The following is a 27953-nucleotide window of genomic DNA, read 5'->3' on the forward strand; positions in this document are numbered from 1 at the left end:
TTCTGAAAAAGCAGGAAAAGGTCACAGACAATGTTTCAGTTCAGATCATATAAATATTTAATTTATTTTTTTCAGCTCCGCATTATCCACATGCATGCCAAACAATCTTAGTAGCGGTACAGAAGGTCGCTCCATCTCTAGTGAACGTAACGGGTGTAGCGCATAAGGGTCATTTCCTTCACAAAACACATTCGTAGGAGAACGATAGAACCAAATGAGAAACAGTCTGTTGGGCAGGGGGGAGAGTTTGGATTTTTGTAGGATGAAAAGCAAAAAAATGAAAAGGCAAGTGCGATTCCAAGATTTCTGAGTACCTTAAAAACCAACGCTTTGTTGATTCTAATTTGTTCATTGAGCTCGGCGAGTTTGAAACTCCCTAAAAAAAAACAGTTAAAAAAAAAGCTTTATATATATATCTTTTTTAAAAAGTAGTACTGTGCGGTAGTATTTCCTTCCTCAGCGTGAGGCCAAAACAGTTCTGGGAGTACAGTAGGTTTAAGAGGAGCCACGGGAAGCAGCTTTCCTGAGAGACAACCGCAATAGGCCACTTTTCCGATACAGGGTTCCTACACATTGTCAAGGACCAATCTCCGGACTTCTTGTATGTATGTTTATGATGTAAATTCATAGCGGGTAACCAACATATATGAACAATTATGCAAAGAAACAAACAAAGAAAAAGGTTAAAAGAGTGCTTTTGAAAACATGGAAACTGCTAAAAATAATTTTTCAAAACTATTCCTGGCTCCCCAATGGGGGCCTGTGTAGGAACCCTGTATGTACGATGTGTCAAGTCAACACGAGGAAAACAAATAAACAAACGGCTCAGCTATTGATCTGGCACTCAAGATATATAAAGAGGAAAATATGTAAAAGTAGGTTGCTGGGGTGACGGATAACCTTATATACCTTTTACACTTTAGCAGCTGTATACACAGGAAAACACACACACACCATGTTCAGCGGGAGAATCCGAAACTGCACACACGCCAAAGGGGGTCGCTGCGTGGCAGAGTCGGGGGGTAGACAAGACGGCTTTTCAAAATCCCTTTTGAAATCGTTAAAACTCGTTGGTGTGCAATCATAAGCCAGTTTGCACAGGAAACTGTACAGTAGATGCATATTGACTTCCTTGTTTTTTTTTTGTCTTTCTTTGTCTTTTTTTACATGTCATAGCACATAAGTCGTTAATTCATGCATAGAGGAACAAGACGACACAATGTTCACATAACGTACTGTTACAGGATCAGGATGCTACTTGTTTGTGTGTGTGTGTGTGTGTGTGTGTGTGTGTGTGTGTGTGTGAGAGCGTGTATGTGGGTCAGTTGGATGTAAAAAAAAGCCCAAAAAAAACACAAAGAATCCCTTCTGTGTTAGTAACCGACCGAAACGGGTGAAATGTTTCGCAACAGTTAATGAATCTGATCATTTGACTGTCAATGAAACGATTCAACTGTCTACTCGATGTGGCTGTGTGGGCGTTGCGAGCAAAAAAAATTTTAATTAATCAAAACAAGCACTTCCGTGTCCCATACAGTAGTATATGTCCCGTGAGAAACTGACTGAAGAAGCATGAGTGGTCAAACTGAACGTGTCCGCTACACTAACCTGGCATGAAAGGATAAGTTTGTTATTTTTCAAACCAGGCCTTATTTGGGTGTTACTTTCCATCATTTCTAACTGTTCACGACACAAAATCGCTAAACACTTGACTTTTGAGAAAGTTACCACTCTGATGCAGCTTCTCACTGGGCTTGAATGCAGTCCAATGGGGCAAACGTTTAAAAAAAACCTTGTAAAAAATATGTAAAATTTTCTTTTAGAAAAAACAAGAAGCCCACAATATAGCCACACATACTGTTTGTTATGCCAAAGAAAATAAATGGTTGCGAATCATGCTTTTTTATCAGGGTTTTATTAGCTTGTTTGCCTCCGTGCTAATGACAAGAGACTAGAAACAGGAAGTTGAGTGGCTTCCTACTGTGGCAACATAACCAAAAAAAAAAAATCGACTGTGGCATTGACGCTTTTTTTAAACATGCTCAAAAATATTCCAAGAAAAGCAGAAATATATTGAAGGGTTTCCATCTTCAAAAATATTTACTATGATTTAATATGTTTTTAAGGCTTAAATGCTTGCCCCATTGGACTGCATTTAAGCCAAGCAGAGCGATTGTGGGAACCGATATTTTAATAAGCCCTGGTTTGAAAAAATATCCAACCTATCCTGTAATCTGCTATTACGGCCACCTGGTGTTTCTTTGTTGTGTGTTGATTAGCAGTCAATAATAACAATTTTAAAAAAGCGAACAGTAAATGATCGATAGTCGCCAAAACCGAAGAAAGAGACGGGGGGTCGTCACTGAAACACCCGGAGTGGCCGCCGGAGGGATTTGGGAGACGTCCACGGATTCCAGTCGCATCCGGAAGGAGAATCTCATCCCAGCTTTGTTTTCGGAGGTCCATGTCTCTATTTTTCGCCTCCGCTCCTCCACACACCCCTCCTTTAAAACAATCACGTCTGGTCGTTGCGCTGCGCTTCCCCCCGGCGCCAATACAGGACGTGAGCACACGGGGCCATACGACGACCCAGGTGTTGCACCAACCCGAATTGTGTTATAGGTGTATAGGTGTGTGTATGTGTATGTGTGAAACTCTCCTCGTTGAGCATGTGTGACGTGGTGCATGTGTCAATCTGCCACTGCATATCAGAATGTTCCAGGCTACTTGTGGAACCGCTGCAGGTAGAGGGTGGAGTCGTCAAATAGGGGGTTCTTCACTTCCATTTCACCTGTCTGGGGGCAGAAAACAAGCAGGGCTTTGAAACCATACGTCCTCATTTATTGCTGCGAAATGGACGCAAATTTTTGCTTTGTTCTACATACTGTATATATATATATATATATATACACATCCATACATTCATTTCTAATTTCTTGATATATAATTTTTTTTTGATTTAGATTGTTATTATTTTGCTTCCAACCTTTTTTTGCACAGCCCTTGTAGTTGGCCCTTCTATCCTTTTGCTGCACCTCACTGTACTTGTATGAAGAGAATCTTAAATGTGGTATAGTGGAGTTTAATGTATACAGAGTTACACCGTCCATGTGGTTTGATTCTTGTCTCATTTAAACATGTTTGTGGATATTATTTATTTGGCAACACATACATCTGCAACATAATTAGTTGTTGCTTCAGTGTAAATTGTAGAAATAAGAAATAAAATGTGTGATGGCAAATGATAGTTGGGTCAACTAAGTCATTCTATTGCCACTGTTAATGCTGACTTGAAACCAATATCAACAGCTCATTCGACAAGCAATACCTGTAAAGCACTGTGAACATTAAATATACATACAGTATAACCTGTACTGTATATACAGTATATGTATATAAATATACACTGTATACATACACACATAAACAGTATACTGTATAAATATATACTGATCTATATATATACTGTATATAGTATATGCATACATACCATACAGTGTACATATATACACTGTACATACAGTATATGCAGTACACATATACAGTATATATATATATATATATATATATATACACACACACACACACACACACACACACACACACACACACACACACACACACACACACACACACACACACACACACACACACACACACACACACACACACACACAGTATATACTGTATATATCAAATGTTATAAGTAAATATATTATATTATCATAGAGGTTAAGGATAATGCTGGGCAAAATTCATATAAACAAAATAAAAATCGAACCAATGCTCTTGCAAAACAAACATTCAATTCACACATGTTTTTCCCCCCAACTGTCTATATGAGTAACGCACATTGCTTTAAAAAAAATGATTCCAGTGATCATTTCATTCTATTTCCACAAATCCAACAACTTAGATCTTGTTTTGGAATGTGTGGTGTGGTGGTGGTGTGTTTTAAGCAGCCACACCTGCCTTGGGTCTAGGTTATTAGGCCCGGAATCAGAGGTGGCTGTACACCTGTTGCTTGTCAATGAGCAATAGGTAAATACCCCCATCCCACACACACACGGGGAGAGGCTCTGTCATGACAATGTTCCATCTGCTTCCGGCTTGTTACATCTTCCCACTCCCTACAATAAACTGGTGTGTTTGCAACATCTCTGCCTGTGTCTTGGTGTCGGTGGGTCCCGGTGTGTGACACACGGAACTGCCACAGAATGCTTTGCAGTTTGGGTTCCGGAATGCGTGTAAGGACTCACCGGGGCCAGTCCGGGGCACTCGTAGACGGTGAAGTCTCCGTCTTCAGTCTCCTCGTCTGACGTGGCCCCAGAGTCTGTCACCTTTGGCTCCTCTAGGTGTCTTCGGAACAATGATGACAACAACAACAACAACATCAGCTATACCGCCATCGATGACTGTCATCGATTCATTTGGCATTTTTGGACCAAACAATTCTGGGGACTCCCTGAGGGGAACAAGGAACTGGGGAGGTCCCCCGAGAACTAAAGGGCTTTTTTCTGGTTGCATTCGCACCCCCAGTAGGAATGCTGAAATGACGCCGAAGTGACATAAGCCAATGGGTTTTCAGAGTTCCGTGTTGCATTTAGTCTGTAAACTTATCAGTCCACCAAAATTTGTTTCTGAACAAATTAGAGTCAAGAAATATGCAATACAGTTGCTTAGGGCTGTGATGATAGCTGCATTACCACGGTTATGTGACGTCACTGCGGTATTGAGCTCATTACCATTCACACACACACACACACACACACATACACATACACACACACACACACACACACACACACACACACACACACACACACACACACACACACACACACACACACACACACACACACACACACACAGACTTTTTTGCTCTTGTATAAACATAATAATCCATCCAGTTGTTACTTGAGCTTTGTGCGCAAAGTGCAAGGGGGGGTGGCGTCCATTAAACATATGGGAGATTTCTTTTGTGTGTATCCGATTATTATTAATTATTTCTATGGCTGTACCCGACTCAGAATTTTGTCAGACTAATCGGATTTGGCTGTTCAATGTGAATGGGGCATAGCCAGGGGCGGAAATTATGGGGGGCAAGGGGGGTCCAGACTCCCCCTTCCTGCGAAAAACAGTGAGTTGTCCCCCTCAATATATCATTGTAAACATAACTATATAATTTTAAATAATCATGGCTCTGTGCCCTGATCACTCCCCCTCTGACGGTAACGACTGTGCCCACGGCGTGCCAGCAATGGTGTGCCCGTGTGATGGGTCGCCCGTGATCGGTGCACCAAAACAGTGATTTTTAATTTAGAAGCAGGTTATTTTATTTTACTCCGTTTCCTTACGTAACAAAACAAGCACCCCCCCCACCATTCCCCCGTCGGTAAACCCCAATACTGTGGTTATAGGTTGCTTTTCACTGCGGTAGGGAAAAATGAATACCCTCACAGCCCTACAGTTGCTGAATCTTCACTCATTTTAGATCTATTAAATCATATTATAAGGCGTAATTAAAAAATTTGCTCAGATTTTTGTAAGGCAAGGGCAGGCATCAGGACATCGCACATGGATTTTTTGTTTTATTCAATTAAGGTTGGAAAATAAAAAAAAAGAAATGAAATAAATACGTTGATGATAAAAACACTTTTTTGATTGTTTTTTATTTTTATCAGTTATTTTTTTATTGGTGCCGAGTGTACTGAGGCCAGTCGCCGCCAAGAGCGATGCGAGTCTGCGGCAAGGTCGGGGCAGAGGGGCGCTGTTTTTCTTTTACCATAAGTGTTAATGTTTTTGAAATAAACAGTGAGTAAATAAAGACAATAGTTTAAATGAAGCATCTTGTTTTTGGCTTAAGTTGTTGGTTGTTGTTGACGTTTTACATGGGTTTTCAAATATGGTGGTTGCAGGTGCTGCATTGCCTCATGTGTTCAACCAATCACTGCGCACTTACAGTATGTCACTGAAGGATCCTTTTGTTAGTCCCTGTCCTGATAGTAGTAGGAGCTAAAAAAAGTAAGTCAAAAACGTATTTCTAAGAACTACGATTGTTCCTTATTCCTGCAGTGTGGACACAAAAAAGGGAGGGTTCCTCCAAAGGTTTTTAGAACTATGAAAAAGTTCCTGCGGTGTGAAAACACCTAAAGATCACATAGATGCCTTTTACTCTGTTTGAATATTGTACACATAATAAAGACTGGTGGACTGTACAAATTGAATAGACCTATGCATATTATATTACTTGGGTTTATGGAAAACAGATTTTGAATAAACATCACTTGAGATTTCTATTTCACCGAAAAAGTCACCAGAGAGCAGGAAAGTTTCTGAAATTGTAATTTTTCTTGGGGAATGAAGGTTATCTCTTCATAAAAAAAAAGACATGTGGCATACTCACTTCTCTAAGGACAGCATCTGCTGCTTCTGGTGCTGGTAGTGATACATCTGGGCGCTGTGGGCCAGCTTTTTGTCACCGGGCTGTGGCGAATAGACAAAAAGAAAAAGAAAAAAAGGGGAAATTGAAAAGGGAACTGGTCAAAATTCTGCGTAAAATTCAGACTATGAGGTGTGCCTGACTCACCACGCTGTTGTCGTAGGACTGGGCTCTCATTAATCCATACGCTGGGTATTCCACTTTCTGGGAGAGACGGACACCTTTCTGCAGCCTAAGAGCAGGACAGCATGGCATGTTTATGGCCATTTATTTATATATTTAATACACATAAAATATACCTATTTAATACACATGTAATTACTCTCTGCTTTTGCACTCCCTGCTCTTCCCATGGCTGTGGAGAGCAGTTTGTTTGTTTGACATTACTTTTCGTTAGTGGCTCATGGAGAAGGCGCTAAAAAAATCATACATTTAAAAAAATTGTTAAGACATTAAAAAAAAAAAGTAAAAAACATAATTTGAAAATACATTTGGATTTAGAAGAGAGTGATTGTGAAAGGCCTTTAATCTGCACGTGATCATTAAAAGCTAATTCAAAAAGGTATTTTTTCAGCTGGCACTTAAAGGAATTCATGAGCTTGCTTGCTTGATAATTCCATCATTTTGGGGCATAATCTCTAATTGTTTTCTGCACTGCGATGTTGAAGACATAGTACAATCAGCATTCGAGGACCTAAATGTCCATGATGTAGAGCCTCATTTAGAGCCTTAATAAAGAGGGACTTTAAAATGGATTTGAAACGCCACAGATTGCCAGTGTGATTAGTGTCAGAACTGATTGCAATTCACCCCTTAATGCAAAGCACTAAACTACATTGCGTTCCACTGTGCACTGTTAGAAGATTTCACTTCGCATTTCCACCAACAGCAAGGTAGCCATCGCACCAAAATTAAATGTCATCACAGTCTACTTGCAAAAAGTGGGCTGTAACTAATGGGCTGAACGTAGCTACACAGGCCTAGAGCCAAGGAAAAAGGGATACTTGGTGCCCTGCAACCTAACCCCCCCCCCATCCATTTGGGAAAGGACTGGGATATGTACATTTCATTTAACCAAACTCCGCTTCAAATTCAGTTTTGTCACTGTGAAAGTACAGTAAAACAGTAGTGCTCCCACTCCGATGGCTGGTTTCTTACTTCACAATTCAAGCCATTGTTTCAAAGAAAATCCCAACTAATTGCTTTGCAATATGAAACAAAGGTTTTTAGTGACCGGCGGAAGCAAAGTACAACGGGACCACAAAGGTCTCATCGGAGCATTATGTAAACGATAAAATTAATCATTGAAGGTATGTCACATTGATAGAGTTTGATCTTAAGTGATTTGCAGAGATGAAAACAGAAGGCAGGGGAATATTAGTATGTGCTCTACTGTGACAAAAACCTTGCTATGGCATGATTCTAGTTTGTCGTTTATTTTGGGACGAGAGACATGACAACACTAGAAATGGTGAGAACGAGAGAACAAAGGCTGAGTCCTTACCTGACCCAACAGACCCCGGCGACGACCAGAGCCAGGGAGCCCGCCCCAATGAACACGCTGCTCATGACTGAGAAAAGAGACATAACGAGAGTCACTGGGAGGAAGCGATGTGTCGATCCCACGAGGCCGTAAGTGGACATGGTTCTTGAACGACGCTGAAAATTTACAGGTGAAGAAGACACTGATTCTCCCCAACGTGTGTTTTAGTGAAAGGGAAGCAGCTGAATGAGACCCCGTCTCAATCTGTCGCGGTCGACGTCCCGAGGAGTGAATCGTCGGCATTTAAGAGCTATAAAACAGGACCCTTGAGCGTTGACACTCAAAAGAACATTGACAGCGCTAATGAGGCGCAGCAGAGCTAATTCATAATAGCCGCCTAGTTTTGCTGCACACTGCACAATTCCATTTTAGTCTCGAGGGGGAGAGACTGAGGAGGTTTTTTTTTTTAAAGTTCACAGGAAATGTCATGCTATCTGTGGTTCCAAGATTCAAAGTAAGTACTTTGGTTCCAAACAAGATACAGAACATTCATTTTTTTCTCCACATAATTACATAGTATCATTCCCTGAACCCAACCCAACCCTACCTAACCCAACCATGTAACAATTATGCAACAGTTCTGAAAGCAGCAGGTCACAGGACCTTGAATTGGCTTTCTTCGCTGAGCCACGTAGAGCACAACCAGCATCCAGAAACCGCCCGCCACATGTGATTCCCCTCAAAATCCAAGAATTGGACTGGCTGGAAATGGAATTCACATAAGTCGGAAAGGGCTCTTTTCAAACCTACCGATGAAAGGGTGGTCGTCGGAGGGGTATGGGACGATGGCAGGGCCGCCCGCCAGAGCCAGTGTGTGGTCCGTAGGGGGCGCCGAAGCGGGCACTGGGGTATTTGTTGGCTTGGAGCCCAGGCGCTCCGTCCCTTCGGGTACAGTCACCCCGCCCTGACCAGGAAGTGAAACTAGGTACACGGCCAAAGAAGAAAAAAAAGTTAGTCAGTGTGTTTACATGCACAAAATACCTAGATTAAGCTCAATATGCGGAAAACACCTCTGTCTACCATCCTCTCGGACAGTTTCATGATTATGCCGCAATTTGGGGTCTTGTGCCCATCCAAATATCTCACCAGCTCCTTCATCAAACTTGACATAAAAACGCTATCACTTTCACAACAAAAAGTGTCTGTGTTTACCGGTGGTTGCCATGGTGACTGTTGTCAATCTGCCCAAACAGCTCGTTGCCGGTAAGATATATACACAGTTTGGATATGCCGATCATATCCGAGTTCAGGTGTTTCCACACCACAATAAATGGAGATGGAGATGGTGATTCGTTCATCAGGTTGTGCTTGCGCCAATTTTGTGTGTAACCCAATGATGATAATCGGGGTAAGGTGTTGACACATTGCAATATTTAAAATATTGCCTTTAATCCGATTTTGATCGTCTTACGGTGTTGCATGGGAGTATTATTGTCCTATTCTTTTTTTATGTGTATAAAAACTACTGGTAAAAACACGTTCTTAATTCTGCCGCCTCGCTCTTGCGTGTGGGTGGCCATGGGTGGGACACCCACCCGGGCTGGGGGGTCTACTGTGGCTGCAGGGCGGGGTGCTCAGGCTTTCCTGCGGCTGTGGGGTGTCTGTACGGCTGTGGGACTCAGGGGTGGCTTCGGGGCCTTTTCCGCTGCTTGGGGGCGCTACGATATAATACTGACCTTATACACCAGAACCGATTGGGATAAGTCCTGGACACACACACACACACACACACACACACACACACACACACACACACACACACACACACACACACACACACACACACACACACACACCTGCTTTGAACACAACCTAACACTTTCCTGGGGTGTTGGGATGTGTTCAAAGCATCCTCCTCATTTCAAAGTTCAAAGCATCCTCCTCATTTACTGCCATAACAATGACAGGAAGAGGCCACGTGCCTAATTGCTGTTCCAGGTTTCCTGGACTTAATTAACTCGATACTTTTTCGAGAAATGTTATCGTCCAATGTTTGTTTTACTGTGTACATGTTGTTGTTTGGTTCTATGTTTATTTGTCTCAGCCATGGTGAATCTCCTCCAGCGTGTCTCAACCTTGCAGGTCACAGGGCCGACACTGATCGAGTGTATTTTACAAATTGGTTACCAACTGTTTGTTTTTGGCGGTATTTCATTTATAATAATAATAATAATAATAATAATTTCATAATAAACACTACTCTGGCTGGCTTTAGAAAAGATCATTTTAAAGTTTAAACATAGAGAAAACTGCAGGACACGTTTGACCTTTTTACTGTTGTAAGAAATTAACTTACTGACTACTTTGCATGGAGTACCACGGAAAAATTGGATAAACCGGTAGTATTGATGCAATCACACTGATACCATGAAACTGTCATGCGGCCCTTTGCATGAATGTGGGAGCTGCTTTGGTACCTGGCGGCCTGGCTTGGGTTTGGCGGTGTTCAGTGATGATGGTGGAGAGGAAATCTATCTCTTCATCCAGCTCCGGGTGGATGAAGGAAGTCTTTTGACCTGGAGGAGAAGCAGAAAAATCATCGCTTATAAGCTGGACAATTCTACTCCCTAATGGGTTCATCGTAGTATTTTGCAGTACAAAACTCTCGCCACATCCTTGTTAAAGATTTTTTATCTTTTTTTTAAATCGACAGTCAGCCAAATCTGCAAATTGATGCTGACAGTGCGACACTGCTGACTCCAGGAAATAAGTGTCTGTAGATCATGTTAACCACAACCAAAAAAAAGCAATGACATGGCTGCCCCCATGTGGCTGCAAACCTGAATGCAGCAGCCAGAAAAATAAATAAATAAATAAATATATATATATATATACACAGTTTATACACATCAATATTATAATATGTCCCACTTTGTGACAGAGTGGTGCAGTGGAGCTAGAGATTTACACAGGCCAATCAGCCCGATGTGCTGAGCTGCTAGAGGGGAAAAAGCAAATGTAGTGATAGTGACACAGGGTATGCCAGGGTGGACGTGTGTGTGTGTGTGTGTGTGTGTGTGTGTGTGTGTGTGTGTGTGTGTGTGTGTGTGTGTGTGTGTGTGTGTGTGTGTGTGTGTGTGTGTGTGTGTGTGTGTGTGTGTGTGTGTGTGTGTGTGTGTGTGTGTGTGTGTGTGTGTGTGTGTGTGTGTGTGTGTGGTACAGCATGCGCACATTTGCATGTGTGCTCCTGCAGAGGGTTCATTAGTTAGAGTGGGTAATGTGTTTATGTGGAACTGTGTGTGTGTGTGTGTGTGTGTGTGTGTGTGTGTGTGTATGTGTCTGCATGTATGTGTGAATGATGTAGTGCAGTGTGCGTGGGTGGATAGGTCAGAGCTCCGCCGTCATGCTGCACTGATCCCGGTGTGGGTGGAGGGCAGCTAGGACACTGTGTGTGTGTGTGTGTGTGTGTGTGTGTGTGTGTGTGTGTGTGTGTGTGTGTGTGTGTGTGTGTGTGTGTGTGTGTGTGTGTGTGTCATCCTCAGTATCATGAATGAAAAGCATCACCAAGGAGACAGGGAGGACTGAGAAAGGAAAAAGAGACAGAGGGAGGAAATACGATGTGGAGGAAACAGCACAATAAAGTTGCTTGGACAAATTCCATCATTGTTAAATTACTTAATTTTGTTGTGGGGAGACTCCAAATCAAAATGTATTCATAGAGCACATTTCTTCTGTGCGTGAAGTGCAATGTGCTTTGACCAACATGGGAAGTAAACAGAATGAGAAATAATGCACATTAAAAGATAGAGAATATGACGGAACGAGTAAACCCACACACGCACATACATTGCAACACAGGGCAACATTACATATGCAATCCAAACTAAACATGTATGTCGCGTGTTTGTGATAATTACATGTACTTCTACAAACTACTTAGAAAGAGACTTTTTTAAATTTCCCAAGTTAAGGGTTTGGCCATTTTGTCATCAACTGATGGAAACGCACCAATTTCCCATTCTATTTATAGAGTAATTTCTGACATTTGTTCACAATTCCCATGGAAAGATATGATTGTAGAATCAACCATGACTTTACGGAATCCTTTTTATATCTATTTTTTATATACCATCTTAATTTTTACTTTTCCCCATCATTACTCACTCAAGGGATTGTGTTTATTTTCAAGAAAAAGTGGCCTGTCCTGCCCTCTGATGATGCAGGATATCCGCTACCCCATTAATACAGATGAACGGCGCGTTCAAGGAAGGAGGCTCACAAAAACCATTCATCTTTACCTGTCCTATTCCCATGTACCACTGACCAAGTTAAAGTGCCTTGATTATACAGATGATACAGTATATTCTTTAGTTAACGACATGGAAAACAGCTGACAAAATAGGTCAGCTATCATTTCAGTAAGACTCACATAACGTGCAGATAAACTATGCTTTCAATTTTGATACTAACATTGTGACATAACAGTCATGTTCTAATACAAATGCCTTTAGGAAAAATTTTGTGAGTAGAATTTGGACTTGCTATCGTTGCCATTATTCAAGTGACATAGAATTTTTTACTCCATTTATCGTAGCCTTTGCTTTACAGGTGATTTGGATGGATGAGAGGTGTACATTTTTGAGAACCGATATAGTATATTACAGTACAACAGCACTGGAACGTTTCACTATACGTACTTTACGTCAAGGAACTACCCTTTCAGACAAAATAGCCTCGTCGGTGATGCAGGCATTTATGCTGTATGCTAGAATGGTTAAAAGACAAAAAAAAAAACCCATAATAACCATACTTCTACTGTAAATGATCCCCATTACCCCAGTAAATCCTGTGGCCACGACTTACCGAAATGAGCCACCCTCTGCCTCTTCACCACACACCTGCCATGAGAGTTCTCCACCAGGGGGTTGAGGCAAGGGCCGCAGTATGAGCTGCCCACAGGGCAGAAGTGGCGACCCACCCGGGCGCAGTCCAAGCTCCGTGGACACGAACGGGATCCTGTGACGGGGGGAATAAACAAACAAATTGTTTGTTTGGAAAAATGAGATCTACCAAGCTACGTGTGTGTGTGTGCGTGTATATATATAGATATATATATCTATATATAGATATATATATAGATATATACATACATACATACATACATACATACACACATACACACACACACACACACACACACACACACACACACACACACACACACACACACACACACACACACACACACACACACACACACACACACACACACACACACGCAGCTCGGTAGATCTTATTTATCCGGTGTTGACACACCGAAACACAAATGGATGAACAAGAAATCTGCTTCTTGATTAAGGCAAGCGGAATCTTATCTTACTGTAGAACTCTGCCAGAATCAGGCATATGAACACCCTACATAAGTAAGGCTGTAAAGGTGGGAAAAGATTGTTCTATTCACCACCACATTCTGATGAGTGAGGTTCGGATAACCGGGGCTAACACTAGAATTTAAAAAGAACAATAGATACACAATAGATATGTCCCTCGCACGGTACCTCCCACTTAAAACCTAATGTTTGCCCTTTGTTTTCCCTCCAGCCAGTGACTGTATTAGTCATGCCACGTTGGCAGGCTGAATAACAGTTAGGAACTAATGATGCTGCGGCATCGACAGGCATAAAGCCAGAACGTCGTAATGGCATGTGAACTGTGAAGCGTAGGAGGAGGAGGAGGACGGCACGGCGCGTCGGCATCGTGTCGCGCCGTTTGCGGCACAAAAACTTTGTGTTCCGCTGTAGCAATACGACGGCTCTTGCGCAGCGTGGGCTCCTCCTACTCCTTTGGACGTGGAGTGAAAGCAGACCAGGCCTTACGGCTCAGCGGCCTCCTTAATTGAATTAAAATGTCCGTGACGCAGGCAGGCGGCTCCTTAATCTTGTAGACGGGGTTGCCCGAGATCCACACAGATGTTTTTTTTCTCCTACTTTTTCTGGGGATGGTAGAATGACTCGCAAGAATCACATCTTGAGCGGGATTTCAATCGCAAATGGCTTATTGTGCGGAATGTTTGCTTGTCGTCCATTCAGAAACGCTCTATTTAGCCAAGACACCAAGATAAACTCGAAAACCTACATAATACAATATTAATCCTCTCTCTACGACAACATTGACACGTCTGGGACGCTTCACCACATAGCCGGTGGAGCCGGTGAGAACGAAGCTGTGTGCCGCGCTTGTACACTGCGCCAAAGCACCGGTGGACTTCTATCGTAAGACGACGCAGATAGCGACCGCAAATAAATGTGCAATTTATGGTGCTATTAGCGGCCACAATCCATTCTTTGAGAATTTGCCGAACAGTTTCGCTAGAAATTGTGAGGTTATTGAATTATTGTCTTTGAAAATAGGAATGTTGAATATAAAATCGAACTTACATTTAAATTTTTTATTAAATTTATTTATATAATTATTTTAGGAATTGTGCATGACTGATTTTTTCATGAGAATCTCTTTCCCCTTTACCTTCTGAACTTACTTTCCCAACTCTGTAATAATAACGTATATTTCAACACACCATTTGCGACTAAGATAACATATTGTTGCTATGTGCTATTTCCTATATACTATGTAATGTACTGTAATTTATTTAAGTGTAACTGCCACCTGCCTATTGTCCTCACAAATAAACATAGTCAGAAGTACTGACTACATATGAATACAAGTGTTATGTCTTTTTTTAACTTATACTTCTGCTATAATATGTGTATATACCCAATAAATAAATGATGTGTTATCTTCTGAAAAATTACTTTTGTTTTTGCCAATAAATGCTATTTAAACAAGGGAGCCCAATGTGTAGCACTCCTTGATGCCAATTTGGGGCTGAACGGTTCAAGGGCAGCTCATTTTAGTATTTTCAGTTGGTTAAATCAACTGTTGTTTTTGGCAAAGCCCCATCTCCACCTCTCACCAAGGCTTCTGCGAACGCTGGAGATGCTGACAAAAACAATTAGGCGAGACAGAGTTATCAGTGTTACACCCACCCGCCTTCCCTCCATCTTTTATTTTATTTTTTTTCAAATTGCTCTCCTCCACGGCCACCCACAGCCAGACAACCAGTTACCATGGCAGTTGTCATGACAACCTGGAGATGGCGTGACGTCGTCAAGGGGGTGAGTCACTGCAACAAATGTACAAGTCAAGGATGGAGTGGGGGGAGGGGCGTAGGCTTGGGCCGATTGATGATTCAATCGTCAATCACGTGTCCCCATTGTACCATGCCGCATCACGCACGTCTCCCTGTTGCTTTCCGTTGCTATGGGACTTAATTCAGTAAAAACTGGATGTTTTGTAAATGCATGTACAGTGGTATCTCCACTTACGGCTGTAATTGGTTCTATAAGAACGGTCGTATGTTTCAACAGTCGTATGTCGAAGCAATTTTTCCCATATAAATTATGAAATCATGAAGGGAGAAAATAAACAAAATACACAGCACAAACACAGTAAATATGAAAAAAGCTGACCGCTGACTGGCTGCTGACTGGCTGCTGACTGGCTGCTGACTGGCTGCTGACTGGCCGCCGACGCGCCAACTGAAAATTTCCACGGTCGTATCTTGGAGCAGTCGGTCTCAAGTCGATACAAATTTCCGCAACTATCACCACTCGTATCTTGGATTAGTCGTAAGTAGATGCGGTCGTAAGTTGAGGTACCACTGTATATGTAATTGTGAAAATACTTGACTTGTAAATAAAACACTGATTCACCTAAACATTAAAACCAGCACTAATAACCCCAAATATTGTGTAGCTCCCCGTCATGCTGCCAAAACTGCTGCAAAGCAGCCAATACTTTGAGTCCTATATGTTGCGAAGTGGGGCCCCCATGGATCAGGCTTGTTGTTCCAGCACATCGCACAGATGCTTGATTGGAGCGACCCTAACCCGGACCATCCACATGATGTAGACGAAAACGTGATTCATCAGCCCAGACCACCTTCTTCCATTACCCCATGGTCCCGTTCTGACGATCATGTGCCCATTGTAGGTGCTTTTGGAGGTGGACAGGGGTCAGCATGAGCACTCTGACTGGTCTGCGGCTACGCATCCTCATATGCAGCAAGCTGCGATGCACTGTTTGTTCTGACACCTTTCTATCATAGCCAGCATGAAGTTTTTCAGTAATTTGTGCTACAGTAGCTCTTCTGTGGGATTGGACCGGACGGGCTAGACTTCGCTCCCCACACGCATCAGTGAGCCTTGGGAGCCCATGACCCTGTCACCTGTTGTCCTTCCTTGGACCACTTTTGTTAGGTACTAACCACTGCATACCAGGAACACCCTACAAGACCTGCAGTTTTGGAGATGCTCTGACCCCGTCATCGAGCCATCACAAGTTGGCCCTTGTCAAAGTCGCTCAGATCCTTACGCTTGCCCATTTTTCCTACTTCCAACACATTAACTTCAAGAACTGACTTTTCACTTGCTGCCTAATATATCCCACGCCTTGACAGGTGCCACTGGAACGAGATGAGCAATGTTATTCACTCCACCTGTCAGTGGTTTTAATGTGAATGGTGATCAATGTAAATCCTGCACTTCTGTAATGGGGAGCCCGCATTTGCCGCATTACATTACGTTTTATGCACGCGCATCCCCTTCCTTCCAGATAGAATCGTCAATTTGAATTCTAATCTATTTAAATTTTGCATGATTGCCTCGGAGAGGGCCTATGTAGGGGGCTCCCACTGACAGGGAGTTATGGGTAGGCAAGGGAGTGAAGAAATGAGCCAAACTAAAGGGAATATACCACAGTATCGTTGGAAATCCCCACCCCATCCAGCCCAGTGTACCATCTGGCAAACTGGGTGATGAGCATTTAAATGTATTGCTCGTGCCAAAGGGCACCTAGGTTTGGAGTTTGTTGATCTGCGACAGCTTTGCAACAACAGCTGGTTAGCTCTTGATGGTTCCTGAAAATCAAAGCCCCAGCAGCTCCTGTAGACTGCACACTTTGTTTTAAGTTGCACAATGAGCTGTCCTTGAAAGGCTCAGGGATCCATGTATAACAGCAGTTGCAGATCTATGCAAAGCTTTACAGCCCATAGGCCGAGAGGTGTAGTGCACTTACACAATACTCAGTTTTTCCTACACCACATTGGGCCAGACATCATCTCTTGCATCTCAGATGAGCGGCAATGTCAAGCAAGCAAATAAAATTCAAATGCCACAAAAAAGAGTGAATGGGAATATAAATATGTCTAAAAAGCTGCCTGGAAATCCTCCTGCTTCTTGCCGCCCTTCTAGAAGACTTCTCAGGCTTGCACCAATACTGCTTTTAAATCCAGGCTCAAAATGTTCATATTTGCAATTGTTCAAAGTTAATAATTTTATTTGTATTTGGTTGAATTATGTAGTTAGACCCAAAATGCAATGTAGCTGGCCATCGTTTTGCTTAACCCGTTGGGCTTGAGCACATTCCACGACTCCTACTGTTGAACGGGGTCAATGTCAGCAAAACCACTAGCAAGCTGTATTGTGTTGTGCATTACCAAAATCTCAGATTTATAACATTTTGTCTCTTCATTTTTTTCATGTGACTGCTATGATATACAGGAGCAGTTTTGTTAACACTCATGACATACCTGTAAAACTTTTGTACGAAGGATTTGAGAACTTTTCCGAAGAACACTTTGAGAAATGAAGGCCCCTGTATTACATTTTTCTTTTGTAAATAGTAGCAGCACTCAAACAACTGGCCTCCAACAACCATTATCATAGAGCCTAACTCCCTTCTTTCCCGATTTCACAGTTTCCTAGCAACCCCCTTGATCTTGGTTCGATCAAGAGGGGAAAAAAACAGAAGAAACTAAATGTTTCCACCGTCTCTCTTTCCTCTTTGTCTCCGACACCTTTTCTGGTGCCCCTCCCCCCAACGTTGCATGTTTTTCTTTTCTCATTCAACAATTTATGATGAAATAGGTTTTCAAGTACCAAACGATGCACTGTGGTAGTTCCTTGGCATGCATTATATGAGTTAAAAATGTGTGCATATGTCAATCTATTATTATATGTCATAAGTGAGATGAAACAGTGGACAAATTTGAAATACCAAATATTTTAGATACATACCTTAGGTATAATTATAGGTATAAAAAAGAAGATTTCAACTTTTTTTTTTTTTTTTTTTTTTTAACACTGAGAAGTTCCCCTCGTTGGACTGCATTTAAGCCAAGAGAGAAGCTTCTGCATAATACAGCTAGTTCAGTGTGCTCAGTTGTGCTCTGAACAGTTGGGAAATTAAATGATGGGAAATAATGGGAGCCAACGGTGGAACAATAGCGAACCCAAACCTATAATCGGGACTGCTGTGTGCGTCTGTGCTTTGAGACTGTGACAAAAAGGACACCAGTGCTGTTATGGAACAGGTCAGGTGGAAAATACACCTCTGTCAGACCTTTGTTAGGGTCAATGAAAGAAAGAGAAAAACAAGTTATATAATCTACTAGGGTGACTCACACCATGAAAATAAATGTAACTTCCATGATCAGTTCATCCCCCTATACCCAGTTTAATTAAAGTCCCTGTAAAGTCAATTCCAAGATTTGTTTCTTAACCAATTATACAAGTTCTTTACACGTTATACATGGAAGTAATTGCTGAAAACATGTAAAAAGAATATTAACTATGTAATAATGAATTGTGGAGTTGGACCATTGAACTTTTTCTCACCATTTTTGTCTTCCAGATATTTTGGGCAGGCCTAAATCAGGGCTGCATGACATACGGTTGTCCGACTTCACATGGCACCTCCGCTTTATGAGAGAAGAGCGCATTTGGTTCAGTGGTTGGCCTGCTCAATCGCGGCAAGTTACTACAGACTACACTAGTTTGCTTTCTACAGTAGCTATGGCGCCTTCATCCCACAAATGCATCTTCCCTGGATGCCAGAATGTACTTGACAGCCGGGTGGGAGCGCACAGACCTGGGGGAGCCACCATGCTCCCCGCAAGAAAAAATCCCTGTGGTGTGGGGTTGGTGTGGTTTGAGCAGCCACATCTGACCTGGATCTAGGTGATTGGGTTGGAGTGGCTACATATCTGTTGCTCGTTGGTTGGTCTAACGAGCAACAGGTTTAAACCCCCGTCCCCACTCTCAACTCTCTGCAATAAAATGGTGTCTATAACCTCCCGTTGTCTGTGTCTCTGTGCTGGAGGGCCCTGAAAATGCCACTTGGATGGAGTGTGGGAGGAGAACTGACACAGTGGCACCTGTCCAGGGACTCTCCAGCACGGGGAAGGGACGCAGAGGGGCCTGAAGCCACCAACGGGTCAACGGGCGGCCCCAGCACCAATCCTCTCCGACTGGCAGCAGCAGTACCCAGGGTGTCTTGCGGAGGACCAGGGGAGAAGCAGCCGCAGCAACCACCATGAGTAACTGTCTGCCTGGCAGCCACTGCCGGGACCGTCCAGCAGCCCAGCAGCCAGGCCACCCCTCCAAGCAGCCCCCCGCAACAGCAATGTCCGGCCACACCTTCACCAGCCAGCGCAGCAGCCTGAGGCCCCACGCTCCGGAAGGGAAGAGGGGGCAGTCTGTCTTCACCCTGGGGGAAGGAGGCTGGTTGACCGTGCTGCTCCGGGAAACCAGGTCTTCTGGAAGGGGACCAGTTCATTTATTTTGGAAATTTGTTTGTTTAAGGTATGGGGACCCTGTTTCAGTTTCAGGTATATTCAGTCTGGTGTTTATAATTTAAGGTATTTCCTACACCTTAAAAAATGTGTCAGTCTGTTGTTTTAGGTATAGGAACCCTGTGTCAGAGTCTGTTTAAGCATTTCTCTTTATTTTTGTTCTCTGCTTGGTAATAGCGGTGGGGGTGGGTAGGCTTTGGCCAGGAATTCTTGGACATAGATTCAGCACCTTCAGCGGACATGCCCCCAGTATCTCAGAGCTGAGGGAACTGCCTCTATTTTCATGCTTTTCAAACCAAATTTTCTTTACTTGCCTATTTTTAATCATTTAAATTTGGACTGGGTGGTTTATAACTATTTTCTGTGGTGTGACATACTCGGAACACATATTTTTGCTTTACATGGACTTTTCAGTAGTAAAAATGGATGACCTCAAAATAGAATTCCCAGCAAAGAAACTGTCAGAACACTGATCAATGCAAATCCACAATATGAGTCTTTTATGAGTCAGCATACTCATTATTACTTTTTTTTTACAGAGAAGGCCATTGGATGGTGGTGAATGGCTATGACTTGAATTTTGGTATGTCAAAATGTGCTCTCCGTGTCGACAGTAAAAAAAAAAAAAATGTTTTTGTTCTAAAAACATTTGTTTATAGCCTATTCAAAATAAAACACTAACAGTACTGTTTTCTAAATGTTAGAGGGAGCAGAGTGTGCGTGTACACATGGCGGTGTGCACTGCAGGAGCTTGGCGTTCTAAGAATTCAATGCTAGCCTATCATAGAGATTTCTTTTTGGGCCTGCGATGTCAACGGCCTCCTGCCTTGTCCCATAATAATAATGCACGCACATCGCACATATGAGCCATAATGAGCCATAACTCGTGGGTAAAACCACGTAGTTCCCTAGCATTTTTCTAGATGAATATCATGATTAATCTATTTTGATTTTAGCCTACATTAGCAACTGCACACAAAGAAATGCATTGTTGATTTGGCAAAATGGTTCCATCACATTTAAACAACTAATTAAATTATTTCAATAATAACAGGCGATTGCTTTGAATGGTACAAAATTGTTGAATAAACGTTGATGATGAACGTTGAAAGCCCAAAACAGTAAGGAAAGGATTTCAAACCTCTGTCTCTGCTCCAGGCAATTGTGGTGCTGAAAGGACACAGCGCAGACACGGTGCCGCGTGATTAAATGTGGAAAAAGCAAATCCATATTTTGATGGGAAAATAAATAGGCCTATCTGGAAAAATAACTGTGGCAGTTTTTCCTACCATGCACCACCCAAGTGGCGTGTTCAGGGACTGAGACACAGAAGACGGGGGGGGGGGTTGTATACACCAATTTTATTGTAGAGAGTGGGCCAGCTGGAATTAGCCCAGGAGCAGATAGCAAGTGTCATGACATGGGCTGGTATCCTGACTATGTGTGGGGATGGGGGTTTAACCTGCTGCTCGTTAGACCAACCAACGAGCAACAGGTATGCAGCCACTCTGATCCGAGATCCACCAATTACCTAGCTCCAGATTAGGTGTGGCTGCTCAAACCACACCAATCCCACACCACAATAACCTTACGTCAAGATACATTTTGTGATGAATCAAGCCATAAACATACACCGATCAGCCACAACATTAATCGTGCCGCCAAAACCACTCGAGGCATGGACTCCACAAGACCTCCGAAGGTGTCCTGTGGTATCTGGCACCAAGACATTAGCAGCAGATCCTTTAAGTCCTGTAAGTTGTGAGGTGGGGCACCATAGGATCGGGCTTGTTGTTCCAGGACATCCCAGAGATGCTCGATCAGATCAGACCCTAACCCCAGCCATCCACTTGATGTAGAAGAAAATGTTTTTCAGACCAGGCCACCTTCTTCCATTGCTCCATGGTCCAGTTCTGACGCTCAAGTGCCCATTGTAAGCACTTTTGGCGGTGGACAGGGGTCAACATGGGCACTTTGGGGTTGTGTAGCCGGTCTGCGGCTACACAACCCCATATGCAGCAAGCTGCGTTGCACTGTGTGTTCTGACACCTTTCTATCATAGCCAGCATCAACTTCTTCAGTAATTTGTGCTACAGTAGCTCTTCTGTAGGATCAGACCAGACAGGCTAGACTTTGCTCCCCACGTGCGTCATGAGCCCATGGGCGCCCATGACACTGTCGCCGGTTAACCGGTTGTCCTTCCTTGGACCACTTTTGGTAGGTACTGACCACTGCATACTGGGAACACCCTACAAGACCTGCCGTCTTGGAGATCCTCTGACCAAGTCGTCTAGCTATCACAATTTGCTCATGCTCAGATCCTCACGCTTGCCCATTTTTCCTACTTCCAACACTACAACTTGACAAACCAACTGGTCACTTGCCGTCTCATACTGTATATGCCACCCCTTGACAGGTGCTATTGGAACGATATGATCAATGTTATTCACTCCATCTGTCAGTGGTTTTAATGTTGTGGCTGATATGATGTCTGTATATAATATATAGCTAGTGCATTTTTTAAGCTGATAGGTCTGCATCAGAATCTTAAAAAAACGCACACTAATCACACTAAGCGGTAAAACGATTACGTTAACATCCTCACTTGGAAATGCTGAATACATTTTCAGGGCTAGCATGTGGTACATTAATCTACCAAAAAGGACTTTGGCGCTGATGGTATTATAATGTATAACTTCAACCAAGAAAGGATCATAGGCATTAAAGCCATAATCAGTATAACCTTCAACAAAAAGCGACAGCTGAAGGAAGCCATATGATCCACACCAACATTGCCAAATGTGGTCTTGCAATGCCGTTCGGTTGATAGCTGAATGTTTGCTCATGCTTGGGAAAACTGGGGGAGTGAACTACAATTATTACTAAATTACTAAATGTACTTTTAAGACACAGCGAAGAATGGAAGGGTCCTATGCTCTTAATATTTCCATTGTCACCGGTAAATTTGTTTTTCCTTCTGAGTTGTGAATAGGTTGAATTTAAATTGGTATGGGTAATTCAGGCTCATTTCTCTCTGGTCTACTGAGGGGAGGTGACATTAAGCTGAGGGCAAAGAAATCATCCCTACTGCTGGGCTGACTTTCATTGGCATTTTTAAAGAGGGTCGACAGTGAGGTGGCTGCAATGCTTTACGCCCTTTGCATAACTCTGTGTACCAGCTGGATAGCCCGGGCCATGACAGCTGGCCTCACAGATAAGAACAGCCATTCATTAAAACCCTCAAAGTACATCAAAGAAGCCTAGAAAATAGATGAGAAAATGGGCAAAGGACAACAAAAATAAAAAAGGTGTGGACAGTTATTTTAAGCCGCTGAAATGTCAGATAAAAAGATTCACATTTTTTAAATGAGCCTCAGTGAACAATAAAGAAAGTGGCACCGGTATCATCTTCAATTGAAATACATCCATCAACCCGGAGTTATGAGCCAAAGGTCACAGGTGGGATTTGCGTCACACAAAGGACGCAAGCACACAAAGGGATGCACCCAGACAGATACTCACTATAATAATCTCACTGTCCTCTGTAATAGGGCCGGGCGATTAATCAAATTTCACTTTCAATTACGATTATGGCTTCCATTGATTACAAAAGTAAGATAATCGAGACAAAACGATTATTGTACCACATTCTGTTTTGCAATGATGCTCTAATTTTTTCTTGTGTTATAAATCCAGCGCACCCCTTTTCTTTATAGGGGTGCGCTTTCGCCCCTCCCCAAACTCACTCTCAGCCGGGCTGTTGTAGCATATGTGCGCCAGCGGTGTGACCGTACCATGTGGCATGTGTAATTCAGCTTAGTGATCAGGCCCGATACTGTGCAAATTCAAGATTCAAAATTCAAGAGGTTTATTGGTCACATACATATACATACTTTCATACATATATGCAGTGAAATGTAATGCAAAGCACCCCGTGATAACACACATGTCCTAGGAAAAATGTCTTTCTAATAGACCAACTAACTGATCCCTAAAACGTAATACAGTAAGTCGAATAATACTTATAGAATAAAATAAAAATAGAAATATATAGAATAAAAGAAAATAAAATATATAAAGGTAATATGATTATGTATATGGAATAGGCAATTATGTATATACAGATATGTGCATTAAAGTGGCATGTGAATGAAGTGAGGTAGTGTTAGTGGGATAATACAGAGCCATGTCCTCGTACTCGTATTCGTCCTTGTAAAAATGCTCCGATACTCAAATCCGATACCAAAGTAATGTATAGTTGTGTAGTTAGTGCTCAAAAAAGAGTGGGAAAGGAAGAAAATTACGGCTGTTTGGAGGTACTTCAAGATAAACGAAGACAATAAAAATCCAACAGAATGCAAGCCAAGTTCAGCCAAGATAATATTCCAAAATTGTGCAGAGTATCTATGGCTGTCACTACAGCGGAGCATCTGCTTTCTGGTTGTTCCTAGTGCAAGAGCTCCGCTCGTGATGAAAGGTTCGACTCGTTTTTGAGACTCAAGTCGTTAGATTTGATTCAGTTGGTTTAATGCACGTTGAGCGAAGGAGGACATCCAGTGAACAAGAGTGAGAACAGTCGGCCATATATTATATTATATATATATATATTAATATATATATATATTATTATTTTTTGCAATGATTGCAATTTACTTTGGAATGACAAGTACCATATGAATATAATAGAAAGGTATATTTGCATTCAAAAGTGAAAGAGACTTTCATTTGTATTTCCATGTTAGTTATATGTTGTGTCCAACTGAAACTCAGTGAGAGTTACAGGTTGCATTATACTGAAACTTGGTGACAGTCCCATATTCTATTTTACTGGAACTCAGTGATCATTCCATGTTGTATTTTATTTTATTGAAACCCAGGGGCAGTTTCATGTTCTATTATTGTTCCATAGTGAATAATGAACAAGAATAAACACACTCAAACACATCTTGAATTGTATCATCTATCAATCAGATTCATAATACAGCCTTTAACAATACAGGTCTTATACTTCTGTATTCATGTTTTCAGTACTCAAGCCTAGAATTGGGCCACAGGCCATGAAAGGAGGGCATAAACACAAAGTAACATGCAAAATTCAACCAGAGGGAGAGAAAGAGAGATAGCAGGGCGGGTAGGGGGAAGACCGTTAATGGAAAGAAACTGAAAGCTGAGTCACTTGTCCTTCTCTGCATGTTGGCACATACAACTGATCTGCAAAGTGACTAAATATCAAACTGATGCATTTCCAGGAATTTACAAGTCTAGACGGGGCGAGGCAGACGACCTCAGAGCCTTACTAATTTCCTTTTCAAATTTATGGCATTTACTTATTATCCAGTGTTGTCGAAAAAAATAAAATAAAAATCCTGTCCTGTCCCCACATCTGCATCCACTGACATGCACCTGATGTCGAGGGCCAGTCCCAGTTTCAGGGCCTTCTTGGAAATGCTAATTTTCATTTCCTTTTGGAAGGTGTAAACGACAGCTGATTGATAAGGGCAGACACGTGCCATATTATGGGTGGTTTAATCATTGTCTATTTTAATTATGAAAAATATTGAAAATACGAATTGTTTCAAACTCACCGCCTTCTCCTTCCAATTTAGTTTGTTTTATATTCTTCACAATTATTGGTGTAACTAAATTAAATGCTACAGTACATAAGTGTATATTTATATATGTATAGTATATGCTAGTATAGTCTTCTATAAAAATGTTTTCAACCATGTCATGGTCTCCATTTCCAGCTGCCTTGAAACGCTATCCCATATTCTCTCACAGCAGACACAATATTAATCAGAATAACTAACGGCATCAGAATAATGGGTTTATAGTCGATATACTGTATATATATATTAGGGCACACATCGGTTGCCTTCTGAATGGAAATCACAAATCTATCTAACTGCTTATTGAACACAGCAGTAGTCTCAATAGGATAGCAAATCTCTGATTCAAGAGGCATGTGGCAGAAAAAAAAATATGACAATACAGAGAGAGAGAGCGAGAGAGAGAGAGAGAGAGAGAAGCATGAGAGTAGCATATGTACAGTGAGATAAAAATCGCATAAGAGTCAATTCATACATACACTCAAACACTATGTCTGGTGATGGAGATGTGATCGGGACACACGGATAACATTGGATAGACAGATTTATAAGGCCCATATTTTGATGATATTTTGGGGATGGCGATTTGTAAACGTGAGGTTATTATTTGAGAAACAATCATGAGTAATGTGGATGTTATAACTAAGCAGATAGCGGTGGTGGTTCGAACACTCTATGAAGTCCAGAAAATGTCATTACTTTAATATAATGTAGGCTTAAAGACAACTCTTCAACTACACCATGATAAGAGAAATTCCAGTCCTGTTTCACTATATCAATATTATAACGATATGGTACCGCCCAGCCCTAAGGTAGTGTAATCAAGTTAGGTGTGGTTGCGTCTGTATCCCAGAATAAATTTGGTGACGTTGACAAGTCACCAGAGATATAGGAGATAAGTCTTGGGTTCTGACAGTGGGAATGTGTCTGTGACAGCGCCCTGATGACTGCCAGACACCCTTCCCTGCAGGAGTGGAGGAAGGGTGGATGCCGGAGGAGGCATTTTAACATCGCAGTCCGGTAATATTGAAAGTCTTATGCTTTCTCATGATTGTGTAAGCGGACAATCTAAATTTACCTCACACCTGGATAGGCTGTAACACAAGGATATCAAACTCACTCAAGCATATGAAATTCATTTTTCTCAACCTTTCTAATAACTCAAGTGTTTGATTTTACTGTTCCTCACTCTATCAACAACATTGACTGTATTGACTATGATATCTTAGGGGCCTCAACTAAACTGCAATTGGTTCAGCTCCAGTATTATTCATAATTGCAAGAGTAAAGACACTATCTTGATGAAAACATTCTGATGATTTTTTTTCTCCACTGTATATACATTATTATATACAACAATTTCCTCCTTTTTCTCCAAATCATCCCGCGGGCCACATCTTTGACACCCCTGGTAATAACAGGTTCAATTGCTCTCCACATAAACTCTACAGTGTGTGTGTGTGTGTGTGTGTGTGTGTATATATATACATATAAAAATCAAGAAAATTGATTTATTATAACCCCACATGTTAAAAAAAAAAAAGAAGAAATTAAATTCAGATGAATGAGTTGAAAAGAAAAACAGGCATAGGCGTATGGATAGTGAATGGTATAAATACATTGTTTAGAAACACTAAAATCACATTTAATGCTTAAATGAGATCTGGATAACGATCAAGTAGGAGGGTCCCATTACACGGGCCCTTCACAAACAGAAGCTTGATCAGGGAAGGTGTTGTTATGGAAGACGGATAAAGTCACATTTTGCCTCCATGTGCGTGAAAGCGACGTGCGTCATTTGTAAACAATGCCGACGCGACCTCGTGACGTCACCGGCCGCTAAGTCCTTACCTGTCGAGCAGGTGCCCACCGCGAGCAGGGCGGTGAGGACGGCGACGCGGACGAGCAGCGCGGGCCGCGAGAGCGGCGCGTCTCTCCCTCCCGGGGAAAGCATCACTGTTGCGGGGCGCGGACTCCTACGAGTCTGTGGGGAACGGAGGTGGAGGGGCCATCCCTCTCCTCCCCATCCTCAAGAAGCCCCGGTGAAACTGGTGAAGACCGGCACCCTTTCAAAATCGATTTATAAAAGAATCTCCCTTTGACAGAACGCAGACACGACGAAACGGACGACGTAGTTAGTTGCTGGAATCATGGCGAGTGGAGCCGCCCGCCGGTGGACGCACCTCCTCGGTCCGTGCGGCAGCAGAACGGGCGGACGGAGCAGCGGGGACGAGGCGCAGCGGTGTCAGTTGCCGCTCGGAGTGAGGAGTAGCGCGTACAGTGACGTCATGGCGCCGATCACGTGACCTCACGTATCACGCTGCCTTCCCTTAATGTATTTTATTTTTTTTTTAATCTATTTATTATTATTTTTTTAAACATTGAGTTATTTTTTATCTCATTTGTTTTAACGTGTTCCTTTGAAACATTTTAATGTATTCTATGATTACTTGGTTTGGTCATCACAATCCCGTTTTTGCGAAATTGAAATGGTACATGGATTGACATGGACATTTATAATACCACTTTGGATAATCATATGGACGTTAATAATACCATTTATGATTTTTATATATAGACGGTCAGCTACCGGGGACGTAAAATCAGGAGAAGTCATTATGAACAGATCACCAGTCATTATTCAGAACAACTGACCACTGATTGCTGACATTGACCAATCAGAATCTAGTATTCCACAGATCCGTGTAATAAACCATTTTACTGTAT

The 27953-nt window shown here is 42.2% G+C and overlaps 1 protein-coding gene across 1 annotated transcript; it reads right to left on the reverse strand.

Moving 5' to 3' along the window:
* Nucleotides 1-2636: 2636 nt before the first annotated feature.
* On the reverse strand, nt 2637-27180 carry npdc1b (neural proliferation, differentiation and control, 1b; the record flags this gene model as incomplete). Its single annotated transcript, XM_080004316.1, has 9 exons — nt 2637-2795; nt 4260-4359; nt 6407-6486; nt 6590-6674; nt 7947-8090; nt 8732-8906; nt 10403-10501; nt 12789-12941; nt 27078-27180. The coding sequence occupies 9 exons, from the start codon at nt 27178-27180 to the stop codon at nt 2724-2726; spliced, it is 1011 nt and encodes a 336-aa protein (XP_079860442.1). The 3' UTR covers nt 2637-2723.
* Nucleotides 27181-27953: the final 773 nt, after the last annotated feature.

This window comes from Zeus faber (assembly GCF_960531495.2).
Source record: "Zeus faber genome assembly, chromosome: 7".
NCBI lineage: Eukaryota > Metazoa > Chordata > Actinopteri > Zeiformes > Zeidae > Zeus > Zeus faber.